General features: G+C 36.5%; 1 protein-coding gene across 3 annotated transcripts in view; it reads right to left on the reverse strand.

Annotated features, from left to right (window-relative positions):
• Positions 1 to 19,921, reverse strand: part of VCAN (versican) — a 110,155-nt gene that overhangs the window by 53,999 nt on the left and 36,235 nt on the right. For 2 of the 3 annotated variants that reach the window (XM_008577864.1, XM_008577863.1), the window contains exon 5: positions 19,138 to 19,431. In XM_008577864.1, the coding sequence (XP_008576086.1) occupies positions 19,138 to 19,431 (294 nt within the window). Of the gene's footprint in view, positions 1 to 9,769; positions 12,764 to 19,137; positions 19,432 to 19,921 lie in introns of all 3 variants that reach the window. The other variant, XM_008577865.1, reaches the window with a different exon arrangement.

Below are 19,921 nucleotides of genomic sequence, written 5' to 3' on the forward strand. Positions count from 1 at the left end.
AATTCAGATTCAAGTTGTCTGGTGAAGGATGGGGAGAGTATTTTTATTTGAAGGCTTCCTGATGATTCTGACATATAGCCAGGGTTGAGAAGCAGTGGCGGAGTATTTATGCACTGGGAGATCCGCGGGTGACCCTCAAACCCTTGCATATAGTGGCATCATGGGTCATCAGCTGGCTGGTACCTGGTCTGGCAGCTCTAGGCCCTCCCAGGTAAACTGGATGGATGCTCAGCGAGGGATGAGTACCTAGAGTTTCCTTTGAGATCAGTTCCAAGACTTTGCCTCCTAAATATGCTTCTTGTCTTATTTCATATTAGCCTCTAATTTTCCTTTTAACAAAGCAAGTAATTAGCTTTTCTTATATGCTCTCTTACTAATTATTTCAACTTGCCTTCCCAACTAAGCTATACATTGTATTATTTTCTTTCCCCCAGCCACATAGTAGCTTGATTGAATGACTTTATTCTAACAAACCTCTAAAACATGTTCTGGGGGTGAGTGTGAGGAGATGGGCAGAAAATGTTCTATCTATAGATAGCAAGATGGGATCCTCTATAAAGAAGGTAAGCTTTCAACATAATAAAAATGATAATCATACTATATTCTATCATACTCTTCAGAAACATACATTAGTATATTTCCCTGTCTTTTTCCCATCTTAGAATAACCAAAACCTTCAGAAACCTACTACACATAGCATATGGCCGAAGTACCTAACCTGCCCTTGTGAGACACCAGGAAAACTGAGCTACAAAGAGAAAAGATGAAATCACTAAAAACCAGTCAAGGTAGTTACTGTGTCCTTATTATACATGCATGCAAGCAAGTTTGGGTGTAAGACAGTGACTCATTATATCAAATTGTCATAGACATAGATGCTGAAATACAATTAAAGTTTTCCTCTCCAGAGATTCTTTCTTTCTGGTTCACAATCTCCTATTTTCACTATGGTCAAGGGTACGAATCCCCATACTGTCCAGGTGCCAAGAAAAACCCAAACCCAAAACAAACAAAAAAGCAATGGAAACATTTTCAAAAAAATAAAATTAAGTCTCATATTTAGACTTTAAATTATTTATGGAGAACCAGTGTATATATTACCTAATTATTCTAGCAAGTATTTAGAAGGTTCATCATAATTTATTTTCCTCCAAAGAACCAAATTACTCTTTTTAAGAAATAATAATATGCTTCTTCCTGTCAATAGATGTGTGTTTCCCTCCCAATTCATAATCAAAAAGTCTAAATACTGAGCTCTATCTCTGTAAGGAACACCTCTTTTTTCTTTCTTTCCTTTTTTCTTTTTTTTCTTTTTTTTTGGTGGCTGGCCAGTAAGGGGATCTGAACCCTTGACCTAGGTAGTATAAAACTGAGCTCCAATCAACTGAGCTAACTGACCAGCTCAGGAGCACCATTTTTTAATGCAATAATATGGGTTCTCAGATGTCCATATAATGTCCTCGGACAAAAGAATATTTTATATTTTATATCATCTCAATTATGTTGTAAAAAATTAAAAGTACTTTGTTAGAAATGAAAAATATATACAACAGTTTTCACTAAAACACATCCCCCTACCCCCACACTCATTCTTCATCAACCAGGGCCCCATTCTTAGAATTGTTCAACGAAGCCACTTAATAACCAAATATTTCAGTATGTAAAAAACATACAAAAACTCACTGAGTAGTAATGTTATAAATTTTCTAAACTGGCAAAAATAGGCAGTCTTAAAAACATAAACGTTCATGTGTACCTCATTAAAATGAAACCTCAGAGGGATTCCTTTTTCCTTTCCTTTTGTACCTACTGCTCCTCTCACCACACGTCTCCTCCTTAGTTACCTCCCCCAAAAGTTCTGGATGCTGTCTGGACCTGTGAATTCATTTTTTTTTTTTTATTCACTGCACAAATGAATGATCTAAAAGCTATTAAGAAAGAAGACTGCAATCCCTACCTAGAGAACTGAGGTTTCCTTGACAACAACAAAAAGACAGCAGGGAATGCCCATGCGTTCTATGAATATGCAAGAGGTTAGACCCAATACCTGGGGAAATTTATAAAGAATTTGTTTTAAAAAAAACTTTTTAGGGCTGGCCCGTGGCTCACTTGGGAGAGCGTGGTGCTGATAACACCAAGTTAAGGGTTAAGATCCTCTTACCAGTCATCTTTTAAAAAAAGAAAAGAAAAAAAACCTTTTTTTTTGAGAACAGATTACATTGATAGTTATCAAAATCATAAGGCTAATTTTCACACATGAAAAACAGCAGAAAGCTAATGAATTCTGCTCTGAGGTCCTATAAAATCAATACTATATTTAAATTTTAAATAAGGGCTGCAGCTGCTTCTAATTTGTACCCCAAACGGTATTACCCTAAGTAAACACAACCCACAGAGGATTAAAATTTTAGTAAGCTCTCTCAGTCAAGCGGATACTAAAGTACAATTATATTTGACTCCTTGTAGGATAACTTATCTTGAATTTTAAGATAATTCAACTTTTGCCTATTTAGTACAAAACAATCTGTATTTTCCTACATTTGGAAGTTTGGAATGAAATAATTTCTAAATCTGGGAGGGGATTAATTTGTACTAAGTAGTTTTCATGTGCCAGGGGCACTGTGCTTGGTGCTTTGTAGCCTTGTAAGGAGCAGTAAATGTGCGAGGTGCCTGTCACAGAGATGGGCATATGGCAAGTACTCAGAGAGATCCCCTTCTTCTTTAAGCCATCTGGTAAGGTTATAGTATTATTGTATATTTTTAATGTTATAACAGCTAAGGCCAATAGAGGTTAATCAATTTATTCAAGACAATAACAATGATGACAATGAACCGAGGTCTCTTTCCAAAGCCTCTTTCTAACGGATCAACTCCCTCTTCCACGTATCCTATGGAGCGAACTTCCTATCCTATGGAGTATCACAGAGTGTACTTCAAAAACTCCACTTCTCGTGTGGCTAGACATTGTAATTACTCGGCTGTTGAATAAATGAGAGAATAAGTATATTATGTGTATATGTGTATATACACATGTACACGTGTATGTGTATATATATGTATGTATGAATACATATACACATCATTTTTTTCATACCCCCTGTCATTTGGAGACAGAGTATAAGTCAAAGTTCAGGAAATATAATCCCATATAATAATAACCATTACATCTCTTTTTTACTAGCAAAAACTTTCTGACAGGGAAATGAAGAAATTCCTGGGTCCATTTTGCAGATAAGCAAAGGAAAGACTGACTTCAGATTCCCCAACTCAGAGCACATACTGACTCAATATTCACTTGAATTAACATGCCATAAACCTTTACATCATCTTTTAGAGTGTGCTGGCACTTTTTAAAAAGTAGTTTTATGCCACTTTGCTTTCTGGACCATGATACTTCATGGGAATATATTTTGAAAAGTTACACATAACCTACAGAAGATGCTACTTTTATCAAAATGTATGAATCACTGAAGCCCAGAAAAGTGTGAAAATGCTCCTTCCTAAGGAAGGTATCTGAATATCTCTGGTTTCCATGAACCTGTATAAGTTTCTGGGTGAATTCTAAGATTTCTGAAGCAGGCCATGTCCTCTCTGTGATCCCAGCCCTGTTTAGACCTGACTATACATGGGGGCTCCTTAGCCCCACTGGTGAGCCTGGGTTGGGAAGCAATCAGCTGAAAACTGGTTTCCAGTCATTTGTTTTTAGTTTACACCTCCAACAAGGACTGGCTTAAATCTCTTGCTTCTCATGTAATTCTTTACATCTTGCCTTCGCTGATTCCTTCCTTTGCTGACCTCATCTGTCATTCACAGTCTGTCATACCACATTATCTAGTGCACAATTATATTTTTGTACCACAATTATACTTGATTGTGTCAATACTGGCTCCCCAATATGCACTTAAATGCCTTGCAAGCAGGGCCAATGGTCTATGTTTCTTTTGTGCCCCCTTCTTATATCTGCCAAAGGACAAGCCATGCTGTAGCTTTACCTAAAGACAATTCTTGATTGACTGTCCTCTGCTGAAAGGTAGTGTGTTCATCTCTTGCGGTAACTGCCAATGATAGTTAAGTGATATTCATCTTTGGATAATACCCCTACCTCAGTGGTAGTTTTGATAATGGCCAGTTGTAATTGCAAGTGCCATTTTAAAGAACATTTTTTTTTTTTTTGTCTTTTTCCATGTCCGGCAACGGATTGCAACCCTCAGTGTCGCCCCCGTACCGGACCGGGACCAGCAACGGGATCGCAACCCTCAGTGTTGCCCCCGCGCCTCGCTCAGCCAGTGAGCGGGAACCGGTCTGTATGTGGGATCCGAACCCTCGGCGGGAGCGCAGCCGCACTTCCCAAGCGGCGCACTAGCGCAGTGCGCCACCAGGCCGGCCCCTTAAAGAACATTTTAAAAATTGGGAATCGATATGTATATATGTGTATGTGTCTACATGTGCATGTTCATGTTACATATGCAAAATATTTCACTTAGAAGGACTTTTTAAAAAGGTAATCTTTGGTCTGTAGTGCAGTGTTAAGCTCACTAATCATTTAGAAACATTAAGGCCAATTCTATTCTTCATACTATATAAAGGAAGGGAAGATAAACATTCTCTTCCGTTTTCATTATCTGACTAATAAAAGAGAAACTAAATCCTTTTCTAAACTTTGGGCAGCCAATATGATATAAGGAAAGCCATCCTAATTCCCTGCAGAAAAAAATGTGCTTCTCTGGCAGTAAGCCACAGCTGGAGCCCGGCAAAGGGAAGTACCCATGTGCGCAGGCACCAGCCCTATCCATTTTCAGGGATGTGCTCCAAAATTCTGCAGGAAAGCAGCAGCATAGACCCCAGAATAGCATGCTACCAATTTCAGCATGCTATTCCTTTGCTATAGCTGGTATCTGAATAACACGCATAGTCCACCATGCAGCAACCACATCTAAATCATATACTCTTAACAAAGTAATAGGATGCTAGTGAGAACCCAGTCTTTCCAAAGTCTACATTGTTTTAGGAATTAATGGACAGGGCAGCACCTAAGCCAGTAGGGAAGAAGTCATTGTTTCTCTGAGCTCATCAGGGGAAAGAATCAGTTCACTGCAAAAGCACTCCAAAGAGGGCCAAGGCTGTTAGACCCAGTGGCAAGAGTGCTGGACCCAGTGTGCCTCTGTTTGCCCATCAGCTTCCCCTCATTGTACCGCGAATTATCTCTGAGGTTTAAACGTGATACGATATGGAAATAGTGGTCTGAAAGCATCAAGCCCCAACTGTGAACTAGATGATGATTTAGTTCTGCACATACACATAATACTCTGAAATGTAACTATATATTATCTCAATGATATATTGGTTATCAATAAGATTAAAACTACATTTGCTTAATTTGCTTTATTCAGCACCATGCATAGAGCTATTAAAAGGTAAATGTTAATAAGTGTGCCTCACTACAGTCAGATAAAGGTATTGATAATCAGACCAATTTTAAAAACATTTTTACTCTAAAAAAATCAGTTCATTTAGGAATGAGTAACTGTTTTTGCTTTATTTTGATTTATCTAGATGATATCATTCTCTCCCTAGCTGTGTTCTGAGGCACATATTACTTTAGAAATTGCCACAAAAGAATGAGGAAGAGATGCCTCCTGATCTCCCCTTCAAATATTCGCCAACACAGCTACTCTTCTATATGTTTAAGATATAGAAGCCCTCAATAACATTTTGTTTGAAGAAAGGAATCGGATCCTATAATAAAAATCCGAAAGTAATTTTTCTATATAATTATAAAATTCTGTGAAATTCTATAAAAATGAAAAATATGAGGTGTATGTGATTTTAAAAAATTATATGAGGCTGTCTTGTATAAATATTACCTTTTAAAAAGTGATGACTATGCAAGCAATGATATAAATATTGGTATTTGCACAGATATCCACTGCTCTCAGAGCCAACGTCCCTTACCCTCTCCATAACACCAGAAAATTCAGAAAATATTCAGAAAATGAACCTTTAGCTATATGTACATTTCTTAGATGTACAAACAAAAATGCAGAAGACAGTAATCAGATGGGAGTTATTTCTGAATGTCGTAAGCAATAAGATATAATAGTTTTCAATAAGGAAACTGAGCAAAATGAACTTTAAAGGCCAACATTTATCTTTCTCAAAATCAGATTAGTCTCTAGTATCATTATATTAATACTTTTATCAATATCTTAATATTTATATTATTTTAGTTTAATGTTGGCTTCATACCTGCTCTACACTTAGATCTGGGTAGGTATAAATTATAAAACCAGTAACAGGAGAACACCTAACAAGACAACTTCAAGCAGGCCTGAAACATAGTGAGGAGCATATATGAACTTGTTTATAAAAAAGCTACCTATTTTATAATAAACTACCTATTTTAAGGTTATAATTATGAATATTTGCATAATGAGGTTGGTATTTAATATCTGTACATGTCCAAATTATTCTTTGATTGAAAGATACCAGTATATCAGTTTTTAAAAACATTCACAGTTCTATGTAAAAAAATAATAATATTAATAAATAAATAAACAACCAAAAAACCATTCACAGTTCTGTTATACTAACTTGTAACATTTTAGATGATTTAGTGAAGTGTTCTTAAAAAAAAAATCTAGAATTAAAGAAACTCTTCCCACACCTTCAAACCCTACAGCCTTCATACATGTTCACAAAGAAAACCTTTCAATAATTTTTCAAAATGCAGGTGTGCAAATTACTCCTGAAATAGACAGGAGTCAAGTTTTCAGTATCCCCTGAACCACTGTTAAACACACCCCATAGCATTTTTCAGCTCATAAAACTTTTATGAGCTGAAAAGTTTCCTCAGATTTTTTTTTAACTGCTAACTAGAGTTGCCCTCTAGCAGCAGCACCATAAGTTGCTATTAAGATCCATTTGAGCAAATATAACATAAGTGTGTCCTGAGTAGCATGTTTTGTTTTATAGTAGTAAAAAAAATAATGAAGATTTATATGACTTGCTGAGTACAGCGAAAAATTATGAATGCCTTGGTTTAGTGTAACATGGGTGGTATTTTGCTTACTTGGATACACAGTACACGTAAAGGTCGATTCTCTTCTTGTGAACAGATGTATACACATACACCAAAGATTTTCCAGCCTGGAAAATGTGCCTGGATACATAAAAAGGTTGGTTTTCCAGGCATATATGCACTTTTCCTTATTAATGTACACACCTGCCTTAGAACTCATTAACTGAACATCTGCTTCAGGGTTTTCCCTTGCCAAAGTTCAAAATGTTAGAAAATTAAATTCCTCATAGAAAACAAAGAAAATTAAATTCCTCATAGAAAACAAATAAAATTAATGTAAGTAAGCAGTTGGAGCTGAGTAAACCTCATTGTCTTATAAATACAATAAACAATGCCTTTAGTCTTATGGCAAATGGCATATATAGAACACACAAAAATAGAGATGATAGGTAGATAAATAGGTACATAGATAGATAGATAGGTAGGTAGATAATTACTCCCTAAACACATCACACACACACACACACACACACACACACACACACACACACACACACACACACAGAGAGGAATCCTGCCTGATGGAGATAATCAAATATTTCACAGAGTTTTCTGATCTATTATTATCAAGACAAAACAAAATTAGTTTGAAGGCATATCATAGTCCCATGTTTTAGAAGTGGAAGAAAACAGAGGAAACACCTATTCATGTCTCCCAGGCCCAGCTGAATTAAATCCACAACACACATGTAAATACACACCTTTGTATAAATTGTTTCAAGATTATATTACTCAGACCCACCATTTTGAGAAACCATTTATAAACTTAGTTCTTTTTTTCTGATGACTGCCAGTTCTTCCAGGGAGATCGACTTTCACTTTTACCATTTTGTAATTTGATCACCCTAACCTTAACTCACAGTTTCCCATTTAGAACAGTTTTTAAATGCAAAACATTTTTACTGTATTCTACATTATTCAGCTTAGTACTACACTAACAACGGAGTAATATATACTAAGAGAAATTTCTGCATAGTCCAAGTTTTTTTTTAATTGTCAAATTAAGTGTTGGTAATAATTTTTTACTTCTCTTCATTTTTTTTTTTCACAATTACATCTTTTTGTCCCTTTTCCAACTCTACTAACAGCAATCCTCATTCCTACTTCTTGGCAACTGTTCTCTTTCCTACTCCAGGTTTGAGACATGGAAAAGGAATTAGGAAAGAGGAAATACGTTATGGTTTCCAAGAAACAGCATCACTACAAGAAAATCACGGTCCAATCCCGGCCTCGTCAAACTGTATTGGAAAGTGGAGATCAACTTTAATACTCTGGGGATATGTTCTCTTCTCTACTATTCACGCCATGCAAAAGCTTTTACACTGAGAAAATTCTGGACAGTAGAAGCCTATAGAAGCCATGAGGTTTCTATCTACAGCACCAGATGCCAAATGACTTGACAATAAAGTGAGAGTTTGTTTCCAGCAGGTGCACTCCTGAGCATTCTGAGGATAGCATCACTCTGCAGAAAAATGACATACTGAGGGGAATATTCCAATAGTAAGAGAGAAAACCTGCTAAAAAGACATTCTCCTACTCAGGCTTCTCAGAGCCAAGTAAAGGAAAAATGAATATTTATTCATTTAATCCTTATATTAAAACTAGAATAAAGCAGTGATCTTAATTTCTAAATAAAAAAGAGACAATCGATCTATTGAACTGTACTTTTTGAGAGGTCTTCAAAAAGTTCATGGAAAGATTCATCTGATCTTTTCATTTCATTTTTCCATGAATCTTTCGATGAGTCCTCAAATGTACTCTGTTTTCTCAACTCAGCTTACCAAATTTAAAAGATGGTGTGGTCTCACCTTCAGGCAGGAATAAGTTATGTTTTATAATGACAATTGCAAGTATTAACCAATGTGAAGAAATCACTTATAGGAATTCTGCTAAAGAGCTAAAATATTTGAGTAGACTAGAAGGCATCACAAATATAAATAAAATATATAAAATAAAATAAAATATAAATTTAAAAAGGTAAAACAATTAAATCATAAAATAAACAACATTACAGCCTGGATTTTAGGAAACAAAGATAATTCTTACAAATCCACCTCCTGAAATTATGTGTAATACAATGAATCAGAGCACTGCCTAGAACTGAGTCAGATTGTATTTTTAAAAGTAATTAAAGCCGCACCAAAATACCCAAAAATATCAGTTCAAAAACTATAGACCTGTTACCCATCCCACAAGTGATACAATAAACCTGCAAAATCCTAGAAAGGAAAAACCAAAGCAAATCTTTAGATGTCTTTCTGTCCACCTTAGGGATTTGTGAAATTGTTTTAGCTGTTCACATTGTAAGTACTGAAGGTTAATAGTTAAAGACCAATGGAATGTTAACACGGTCTAGTGCTACACTTGAGTAGTAATGTATGGAAAGACACTGAAATTAAAACACTTTGTTCTGCATGTTCTGAAGTGATGTAACAGTGATGATTTGGTTATATTAGATGACAAAGCAGGGCTTCTTACGACTTTTAAAATAAAATTGTAACTAACATTCTTCCAAATTGTTTAACATATTCTTCCAATTCTTGCACAAATACATGAAGCTAAACCTTGTTTCACACTCCAGTTGTCTTCTAATGGCAGCATTTGGTATGTTGATTTTTTTTTTCCCAAAAGTAATTTTCAAGATAAAATGCCGATTGCCTTGAATGGTGTGTCTAGGAAGCAAAGACTTACCTGTCTTGTTTTCTCTGACCTCAATAATAAAAATATTTATGTCACGGTGGACTTTTGTCCCCTCCGGGGGTTGCGGAGTGGAAAGGGCCTGAGTTCCAAAGTCCTCTTTGCCTTCCCTTGGGGGTGGTCTTGTTGGCTGTGCAGCAGCAGGTGTACTTGAAGTTGTGAAATACTCTCTATCAATATCGGTTTCTGTTTCCTTAGGTACAATATCATCCAGTGTTGTGGGAGGAACATGAGATGTTGATTCTCCAATGATCACCAAGTCACTGGTTGTTTCTTCACCAGGCTCCCTGTCAATGAGAGGTGGTTTCTCAGTGGATGCTGCAGACGGCTTGAATGCTGAGGCTGTGTGAAGTCTGTCTACTGAACTGAAGGCAGCAGTGCTATCACTTGGAACTGTGGCTTTAATTGTTGAAAATCCTGGGAGTTCTGTGGCTTTGGGCTTTTCAAATAATCCTGAGCCTAGATCAGTATGATATAGGGATGTTTTCTCTCTTTTCTCAGTAGTGGTTTCCTCTATAAGCTGGATAACATCGGTACTGAAAGGACTCAAAGGCGATACAAATTCTGTTGGACTACTCTCTTCTGTTTCATATTTTTGTTCAGGCCCTGGACCTAAAGATACTTTTGGCCTGATGCTTGGTGTTTGTGTTATCACTTCATCCAGTTTTGCTTTGTGCTCAGTTACAGCACCAGGTGGATAAGACATACTGTACTCAATTTTTCCAACTGGAGTTGTTTCTGAAACTGGGACTCTCTCAGAACCTGTGACCAATCTATCTTCAGAGACTGTGTATGCTGATCCAATGCCCTCTTGTTCATCTAGTGGTGGTGTCGCCTCCTTGGGGGTGCCAGCTGTAGAACTGAGAGCAGGAACTGGTTTCTCCGTAGTCTGTTCTTTCCAAAAGAGTTCTTCCTGAGTTGTTCCCTGTGTGATTTCTGTTGTTCTCATAGTTTCAGGAGAAATAGTTGCTTCAAGGTGAGTCTGATCAATGACACGTATGTCTTGAGAGGGTTCACCTAGAATATCACCTTCTGATGGAACAGTAGGTACTAACACTCCCCATTCTATCTTGGGAATTACAGAAAGAGGAGTGGTATGGGAAGTGTCTACGTAAGTAGTAGGCTTCTGGGTGCTACTATAATTAACAAATGCCAATCTTTCCACATCTGAAGTATGTATAAATTGGTGGACAGTAGATACTGGTTTAGAGATGTCCACATCTTCTCCTTCGTCCAAAGCACTTCCTTCTGTGGTTGCATAAACAACCCGGCCTTCTGTGCTTGTGATAGATGCAAGTCTTTCTTCAGTTGTAGAATCTCTCAAAGTTGACTTTTCTGAAATACCAGTTGATGTAGCTGGCTGAAATCTAACTGTGAATTTCCCATGGTCTATTAAGTCTTCCTCAGTAACCTTCTCTAATGGCTTTTGAGTACTACCGGGAATAAGAGTAAATTCATCTCTTCCATCTTCAGTGACACCTGGGATTTCTTTATCCTTTCCATTCACTCCCATAGTGGTGAGTAAAGCAGGAGGCAATTCTGGAGAGCCTGCATGTTCTGTGAACTCGAAAGGCTTTGATGTTGTATTGTCTTCATCCCATGACCATTTTGATACAGCAACCACCTCTGCACTTAAAGTACTGTCAGTCAAAGGCCCTGTTGTAATATCTTCATCGGTTTCTGGTCCAGTCAGAGTTGTCATGAAGTCTTCCTCCACATCTCTCGCTTCTGTTGGTTCCACGCTTAACTTTGTTGTTGTCAGTGCTGGGAAGTCAAAAGATTTGGTCATTTCCACAGAAGACTCTGTAAAATGAATTGGCTCTGAGAAAGATGTAGAGAGCTTCATTCCAGAGAAGACTTCTTCTTCGGTTTTTCCTATAAATGGATATTTAGTGACCTTTTCCTGTATTTCATAATCTGTATAAGCATCTGTTGTCACCTCTGGTCTTAATGTTTCTGTTCTTTCTGTTCCTTGTGTCATTTCTGCTTGTGGAGAGGGATAAATAATTGTGGATATTCCCTGTACTAATATTTTATCACCAGAATAAGGAAACAATTCTACTTCTGTATGACGCTGTGATGGAAAAGGTGTAGTAGACTGATACTGGCCAAAAAAGTCTTCGGTTATCCTGCCGTCAGTTTGTTTCTCTTCCCAGTTGTCCATGGAGGATCCATCACTGTCAGGCACAGTTACAGGTGAAACAATTGTGGATGCTGAGACTGACTTTGAGTCCTCTAGTTGAATGTGGGTGGTGTCTTCTGAAGTCTTCGACACTGTAATGACTTCAGGTATTTGGCTAAAGACCAAAATGCTCTGACCAGATCTGAGTGTAAGTGTTCTGTCTTCACCGTCATCTTCTCCCAAGGTGAATCCATAGCGACTTGTGGTTACCAATTCAGAAACAGTGCTTACTGTTTTCTTTCCAGTTTTGGATTCCAGAGTCATTCTTGTAGGCGCAAGTGGTGTTTTGGTCACAGAGAATTCCCTGGAAGGAATGTGCTTTAAAACTTCCGTAGACGTTACCAAGGGGCCCACTTCTATTTGTTCAATCTGTGTAACTGATTCTTGAGTTTGCGTATCTTCCATAACATCATCCCATGAATCATTAGCATGATGAGAGAAGACAGTTGTACTTTGGAGCATGTCTTCCTTAATTTCAGGTATGTCTGGCTTTCTAAATGGTCCTGAAGCAGAAGGTGAGTAGTAGTCCATATCCCAAGTCTTCTTGGTACTCCCAGCAGGTGTAGGTAATTCAGTGGCTAATCTGTCTGTGACAGCCTGAGGTTGGACTGTAGCTTTCTGTTCAAAGTCTACTATACTTCCCACAGGAGGGAACTTGGTCGTAATGATAGGTAACTCACTGACTAAAGGAATAATTGGTGTAGTTCTGTCAGGTACCATTTGTGGTTCTTTGGATAAACTGGAAGATGTAGTTTCCACGAGGATATTCAATTCGATGGTTGTAGCCTCTGATATATTCTGTTTAGCTAGAAAAATAATTTCAAAGAGTTGATTAGACAAGTCACTAGTAAAAAGTTGCATGTCCAGTTTGTCAAGTGCTGGTGTGTATTTTGGGGTGACTGAAAAGTGTTTTGTAATGAAGAGGAGTCTAAAAACTATACTTAAATTAACCCAAAGACAGGCCATTAAACAACTAATAGTCACAAATTGGTCAGTTGTTTTGAAAGGGTTATCACTGTTTTTACCCATAGATAAGAATGACTGTTCTAAGTCAAGGAAAATGAATATTGCATAGTTTTAAGATAAGGAAAAAACCAAAAATATATAAATGCAGAGTTTGGGTGCAGTAGATAATTTATCAGAAACTACAGCAGCAACTTGAAGCCTAACAGAAAAACTTCGTACTATTATTCTGGAGGCTTCTGCCCCCTGCCTCTAGCTTTCTCCACACACTCCCTCCTTCTCAATCTGCATAGTGTCTCAGGGGAGAGGGAGTGTCTCAGATTGCAAAACAACCAAAAAGCCACATCAAATGTAACTGAGCCACATATAAAGAATTACATTGTCCATAATGTGGAGACTTTAATAAAAACAGGATATTCAACTTTTTAAGACCACTCTTCACTTGATTCCAGGTGTTGGACATTTGTCTTCATCTTTTCAACTCTGTAGTGTAGACTTGTTTCTAATAAACTATAAAATGTGTCTGGAAGAGGTTGGTTGGCATTTGTTGTAGTTCTACATTTTGTTCTATGTTCTATACACTATGTTTGTACCACTTAAGGGTCTTGGTTCCAGGCTTACTTTAGCATGAGACACAAATGTAGAACAGGAAGTAAAGTACCCACATGATGTATTTTAGGTTTGTAATTACAAATCACTGGGAACAACCCTGAGCATCAGAAAGAATGGGCTCAGGCAATATAAAGTAACCTGTCATCATAAAATGCTACATTATAATGCCTCCAGATGCACAGAGAATGCCTGGCCTGTCTAAAGAAATCTAAATTGTGTATAAAAGTCACAGTGTTGTAAACAATTTTCTTGTCAATGCAGGGAAAATGCAGCAGCCTAGAACAAAAATATCGTATTTTTTTTTTAAATCAGTACTTTAACAACAACAAAAAATCAGTATTTTCAAAAGAATTGTGTATAAAAGTCACAGTGTTGTAAACAATTTTCTTGTCAATGCAGGGAAAATGCAGCGGCCTAGAACAATCAGTACTTTACTTTTTTAAATCAGTACTTTAACAACAACAAAAAATCAGTATTTTCAAAAGCCAAAAACTAGTTGCCAGTCAACTCTGAAGAAACTTCTGAAGAAACCTGTAGTGATTGTTTTGCTACATCCTATATGACTTAAAGCTAGCTGTTTGTAGAAGTACTGTCTGTTCTCCCTGATAAAAGTTGTAATATCTGAAGTATCTGTAATATCTTGTTTCTTACTTTTAGTCATCCCCTTAAAAAACAAAATAGGATACCTTTTAGCTCCATCTGCTCTTTTACAACAACGATAAACTGATGTGACTTTGTTGTAGTCAGACTAGGGCTCTAACAGGTTCCTTATTTTTTCGTCTGGCATATGCTGTTATTAGCTATGGCCAATCCCCAGACCATTTAAAAGCCCAGATGCATCGACTTTATAATGAAAACTTGGTGGCCATTTACATTATGATACATTTAAATACTCTTTAAAGCCTGTCACTATTTATCCTTTTGTATTAAAATAAAACTAAACAACAACAAAAAAGTTGAAACGTGAAATAACCTTTAAAACATGTTAAATAACCTTTTCCTCCCCTTTTATTAAGAAAAGTATTTCCTGCATTCATTTACTAGAAGAAGCATTGGTCTATTTTAATTGACACAACAACTTAAAGACGCAAAATACGGTTGACTATTTTTCTTTTAATTCAATTCTCTATCCTTTGAAATTCCATAGCCATTACCTCATTTAACTGCCAAATTTTATGTTTGTCTTATAACTGTATTCTTTGGGGAAATAGTAAAAAATACATACAGAAAAAATTCCCATGGAAACATAACATAAACGCTTAGAAAAGTACATATTAGAGAAATTTTAATCATATTATTATTAATAACAACAAAATCTAATTTTACTTTTTCCCTCTGTGTATTTCCATGGCTGATGAAATTAATCTAAAAGGAGGTGATGCTACATTAGGGCCAAACAAAGGGCCTATGATCAGGGTTTCTTATGTTCTGACCCAAACTGTCTGCTAGCAACTCTCAACAATGCTATGAAAATATTTTTATAGTGTTTTAAAAATGGACTCAGGTTTTAAAAACTAAATAATTGTACATCACTGTCACTTGTTACTGTATAGCTTGCTGTTGCCTTCCTCTAGCCCATTGCATCGTAAAGTAATAGCAACATGTCTCAGAGAATCTGCTCTACAAAGCCAGGATTTATGTGACTTTGTTTCCAAAAACAAGAGTTTTCAGTAATTTTAGAGTCCTGTTTAAAAAGTCTGCTTATAATTAAGTTAATTAGTTCTACTACTTGGAATGGAAAACCTGACTTCCTTTTGGGATTGGGTGGCTTTTTTGTCAACTTAACAGCTGATTTTCATCATAATTCAGTGTATCGGATCCTCTGTGCCATTGTTTCAGCCATTCCAAGAAAGGGAATAATTTTAAAAAGTACAAATATGTACCAAGAGATATCTTAATAAATATCACTATTAATGATGACTATCATAAAGGTAAAAACCCAACTCGATTATTCTAAAAGTGTCCTTTCAGAAGGTGCATTCACATGGAGAAGTTTTGGTTTTGGAAAACTACCAGTGTTTCTTCAACTTTATTATTGAGGAAGCCAGCAAAAATCATCATGTTTCTTTTCCCACAAAAGTTTCCTTCCAACCTTTGCAGCTGTCTGCCACACAGATGTTTTACATCACTATACTTACGGTATTTTATGTCAAATGGACTATCTTCTCTGTGTTTCCGTTGAGACATGAGGCAGATTTTCCCAATAAAATATAAAACCCCTATTAATAGCATGATAATCAATTTAACTCATACTCATACTGTCTACATTATGCAGAAATGACTAATTTTAACTTTGTATTACATTTGTTATATGCAAATAAATGTAAACATGGGGAGAAATTCAATAGGTTGATTCTGGATTCATGGTTGGGGAAAGCGAAAAAGTTAGAACAATGGGATTAGAATTCGAATATCTTTTAAATGTCTTATAAGTGATTGAACACTAACAGATTTAAGTTCAATAAATAGGAAAATTTTTTGAAATAACAATGAAGGCTTAGCTTTGGCACCTGTGGTCAGATTACGATCTAGGGCACGAAAAAAGATAATGAAGTGGCCATAGGTTGGCAGGCCAATTTTAAAAGTGAAATGATATATAAGATAGTATATGAGGTGGTGGGAACTAATTTGGTCTTCTCTTAGACCACTATTTCAAGTTCCAAATTTAATCAAACAGAAGGATATGAAAAACAATGAAGGTTCAAAGCAAGATCACATGGATGATTAGAGGTTTAGAAACTGAAATTACAAGACAAGGAAATTGCTTCAGTTGGAAAAGATGCTGACGGACAACTAAACAATTGTGTTCACAACAGAAATGGCTGTTATTTAGATTTTGGTCTCCAACTTAAAAAGGAAATATGGGTTTCTAATACAATGAACTTAAGATAATTAGAAAAACTGTCTGAGAGTTATGGTCATAGAATATTACAATGGGTTTTCTAGGAAACATGTCCTATCTTTCTCTCCTGGAAATCATTAATAACATCCAATGAGAGATTATTATGAGTCTGGAATGGTTTTGATTCACTTAAAACTTAGGGATGTATGAGGTGATCTTTCAAAGCCCTGTGTAACTCTCTTTCACAGAACTTGCTTAATTTTGAAGTCAGAGAAAAATAAAAAGTAGAAAATTTATTTTAATTATCAAGGGAAAATACACGGGAAAACTTCATTTCATAAAGACATTAGATTACCTGTTTTCAAATCTATTTAGCAAGAATAGATTCTAATTATATTTATTATCAGCCATTGTGAATGTTCTATTCAGTGACTTTATAAAGAAAAGGGAATTACAGAAAAGGAGGATTTAACATTGTTCACTCATCAAACAGCTTAAAAAAACACTTCCTACATTTAGTAAAAGTAAACAAGAAAAATATGGTTATATTTCCAGATTCCTGTACTTAACCAGACAGCTGTACATCTCTGAAATCACTTTGGAATTGTAGCTGAGGCCTCAGCTCCTACAAACGTTACCCAACAGAATCTAGTCACTTCTTGACTATGTGGGAAAACTGGACATCAGTCAGATCATTTTGAGAACATTTTTCAAATTCTTTAAAAATATATACTTTAAGGAATCCTCGAAAAAGGAATTAAAATTTTAGGGAAGCTACTGACATTGCGTGTGGTTTAAGAGGCTTTTATGTTATGGCTAAACTTTTTTACCCTTTTATGTGCTAAATGAATTCTGGATATGATAGGATCTTAGAGAAAAAATAAACAAGAATCTAGCTTCTAGCTTAGGTGAGGTAAAAAAATATGAATCCATTATATTTTCAAGTTACATACATTTCAATGAATCAGAAAAAAAGAAGCCATCTAAACCTTCAAATTTTTTTTGGATTTTATGTAGATTTTTAGTATGTGGTTATTCTATCTGAATCTAAGTACTTTGTTATTTTATGCATTCCTGTGAATTCTTCATTTAATAAATAATTTAAAACACATCAGGATGAATTCTTTAATAACACTCTTTGTGGTTATACACAGGCTTTGATTTAAATTTTACCCTTGGGGTAAAAAAGTGTTTAAAAGTTTTCTAGTGCCAGTTTTATGAAGCACAAGAAAATATCGGGTAAGGTAGTTGAGCTGGATAATTCTACTCTTTCTCTAATTTAACCTCTCTGACCCCTTCCCCCCACATACCAGCCTGATTTTGTTTCTTAATCATATCAGTAACTTAATGTAAAACTGATTTTAGAGCCTGAACTACTTGAAAATTCCTGTTGTGAGACTATGGCTTAAAGGAATGTTTATCTGTCTACTCTGTTGTTGTTTGTTTTCCCGAAAATGATTAAGAAAGATGTTTTCTGTTGTTTCAGGGCCTGAGAACAAACGCTAGTGTTTTCTATGGCCTTTTATGGATCGGCCAGCTTGTGTCAAGCTAACACACAACACATGGATTTAACACTCAGAAAGTTGAGACTGAGGAAGAAGATCCAAGTAGAGGCATCTTAGCTGGAAGACAGAAGTATGTGAAATTAAACCTTTTCGTTGCACTAACATCTCTTCTGCTGACTACTTAAACATTACAGCTCTGTCTTTTTTTGTTGATGAAAATCTGCCTGTGTATTTCACTTTAGAAACCAATTATGTAATAAGCTAGTAGATTTTTCTATTCATTCTAGCTACATACTGCTATAACAAGATAAACTGGAAATTTAGCAATTTTTACTATATTTCAATATAACCTGACTGTCTTGGACATACCTAAGGTCAACAAAAATTCTGTGAAATCTTGTTTAGCTAGCACAATATAGATTCTACAGTAAATATTATAATGAGACTCTGAATTACTCTTGTTTAATTAAGCATACCACAATTATGACACTGTATCAGGTGACTAGTGTTGCTAAAATAATTTAAGGACATCTAAAAAATTTAAATAATTATATCACTAATGTTGAGAAATGCTACGTAAGACAAATTTTAAGTAGTAAACCTAACTGAAGATAGCCTATTACGTTGCACATTGCAAAGAACATACATTATATGCAAAGAACACATACGATACTATAGAATTAATCAGTAGAAGGCACGTATTTCCATTACTCAAAATAAAATGAGATAGAGATTTTTATTGATAGTGTGGTTCATTTTTAGGTACCAATTAAACATTGTGATTATCCATGTCAGCTCCAAGTACTCACCTGTGATTACTGAAATTTAAATCTTCTGTCATTTCAAAGAAAGACTGATACCAAACAAAGATTTAAAAAAACAAAATTTAAGGATTTAACTCAGCCACAGTCAGCCTCACCATTATAGCGCCAACAACCTAATTGCATTTAAGGACTGCAATTAATATAAAATAAACTACTCAGAAATACTTTCTGTGGTTCTGGGCACAACAGGCACAGTTAAGGCCTTAACCTGGCATTTCCTCATCCCCTCTAAAAATCCACTTGCCAAACTTCCTGTTTTAACCACATTGCTGCTGTTCAGTTTGCTTGCTTTTGAAGGTTACTGAACTGTTTCCATTCCGTGCACAAACTGCAACACATGGGATCCACTCCAATGGCTAGTTGAACATCAATGCATGCCTTCGAAGTAGGTTTTTTTAAAAACTGTAATTTTTTAAAAGGTATCAAACACTTACGTTTAAAGCAGTAGGCATCAAATCTGCTATCAGGGGGAGGGAAGCCTGTCTGGTTCTCAAAACGATACAGGGTTCTCACCCCAAGTAGACCACCTCCACACTGGGCCCTGGCCACAGTCACAGGGTGGCGCACGCTGGCGTCCGACAGCCACCCGTAATCGCACTGGTCAAAGCCGTTCCTCCAAGCCGCTTGGAGCTCCCCTACCGTCGCCAGCCTGGCGTCCTGGTTTTCACACTCTTCTGCAGCCTCCTCAAAGGTGAATTTAACGGGAGCAGTGATATGAAACACATCACCTGGAATAAGAAAGGGGGGGGGGACGCTGAGATTACTACGCATTCCTTTTCTGTTTTGATAAATGCGCATGTGTGGTGTGAGGCGGGGGGAGGGGTATGTGAGGTAACACTTTATGGTGAGGTAGCACTTTCTGATACTTTAAAGCAGAAAATATAACGGTTATCTAACTTTGTTATTATTAATATATAGTAATAAATAACATATACCAGAAAAGTTTTGTTCTATACACAAGGGGTCTTCAAACAGTTCATGGAAGGGTTCATATTATCTTTTCATTCATTTTTCCACAAACTTTTTTTTTTTTTTTGTCTTTTTTTCGGGACCGGCAAGGGGTTCGCAACCCTTGGTTTAGTGTCGCCCACACCGCACTCAGCCCCGCACCACACTCAGCCAGTGAGCCCACCGGCCAGTCCTATATAGGATCCGAACCCATGGCGGGAGCGTCGCTGCGCTCCCAGCGCTGCACTCTCCTGAGTGCGCCACGGGGCC

The sequence above is a fragment of the Galeopterus variegatus genome, unplaced genomic scaffold (genome assembly GCF_000696425.1).
Source record: "Galeopterus variegatus unplaced genomic scaffold, G_variegatus-3.0.2 Scaffold1592, whole genome shotgun sequence".
NCBI classification, from domain to species: Eukaryota; Metazoa; Chordata; class Mammalia; order Dermoptera; family Cynocephalidae; genus Galeopterus; species Galeopterus variegatus.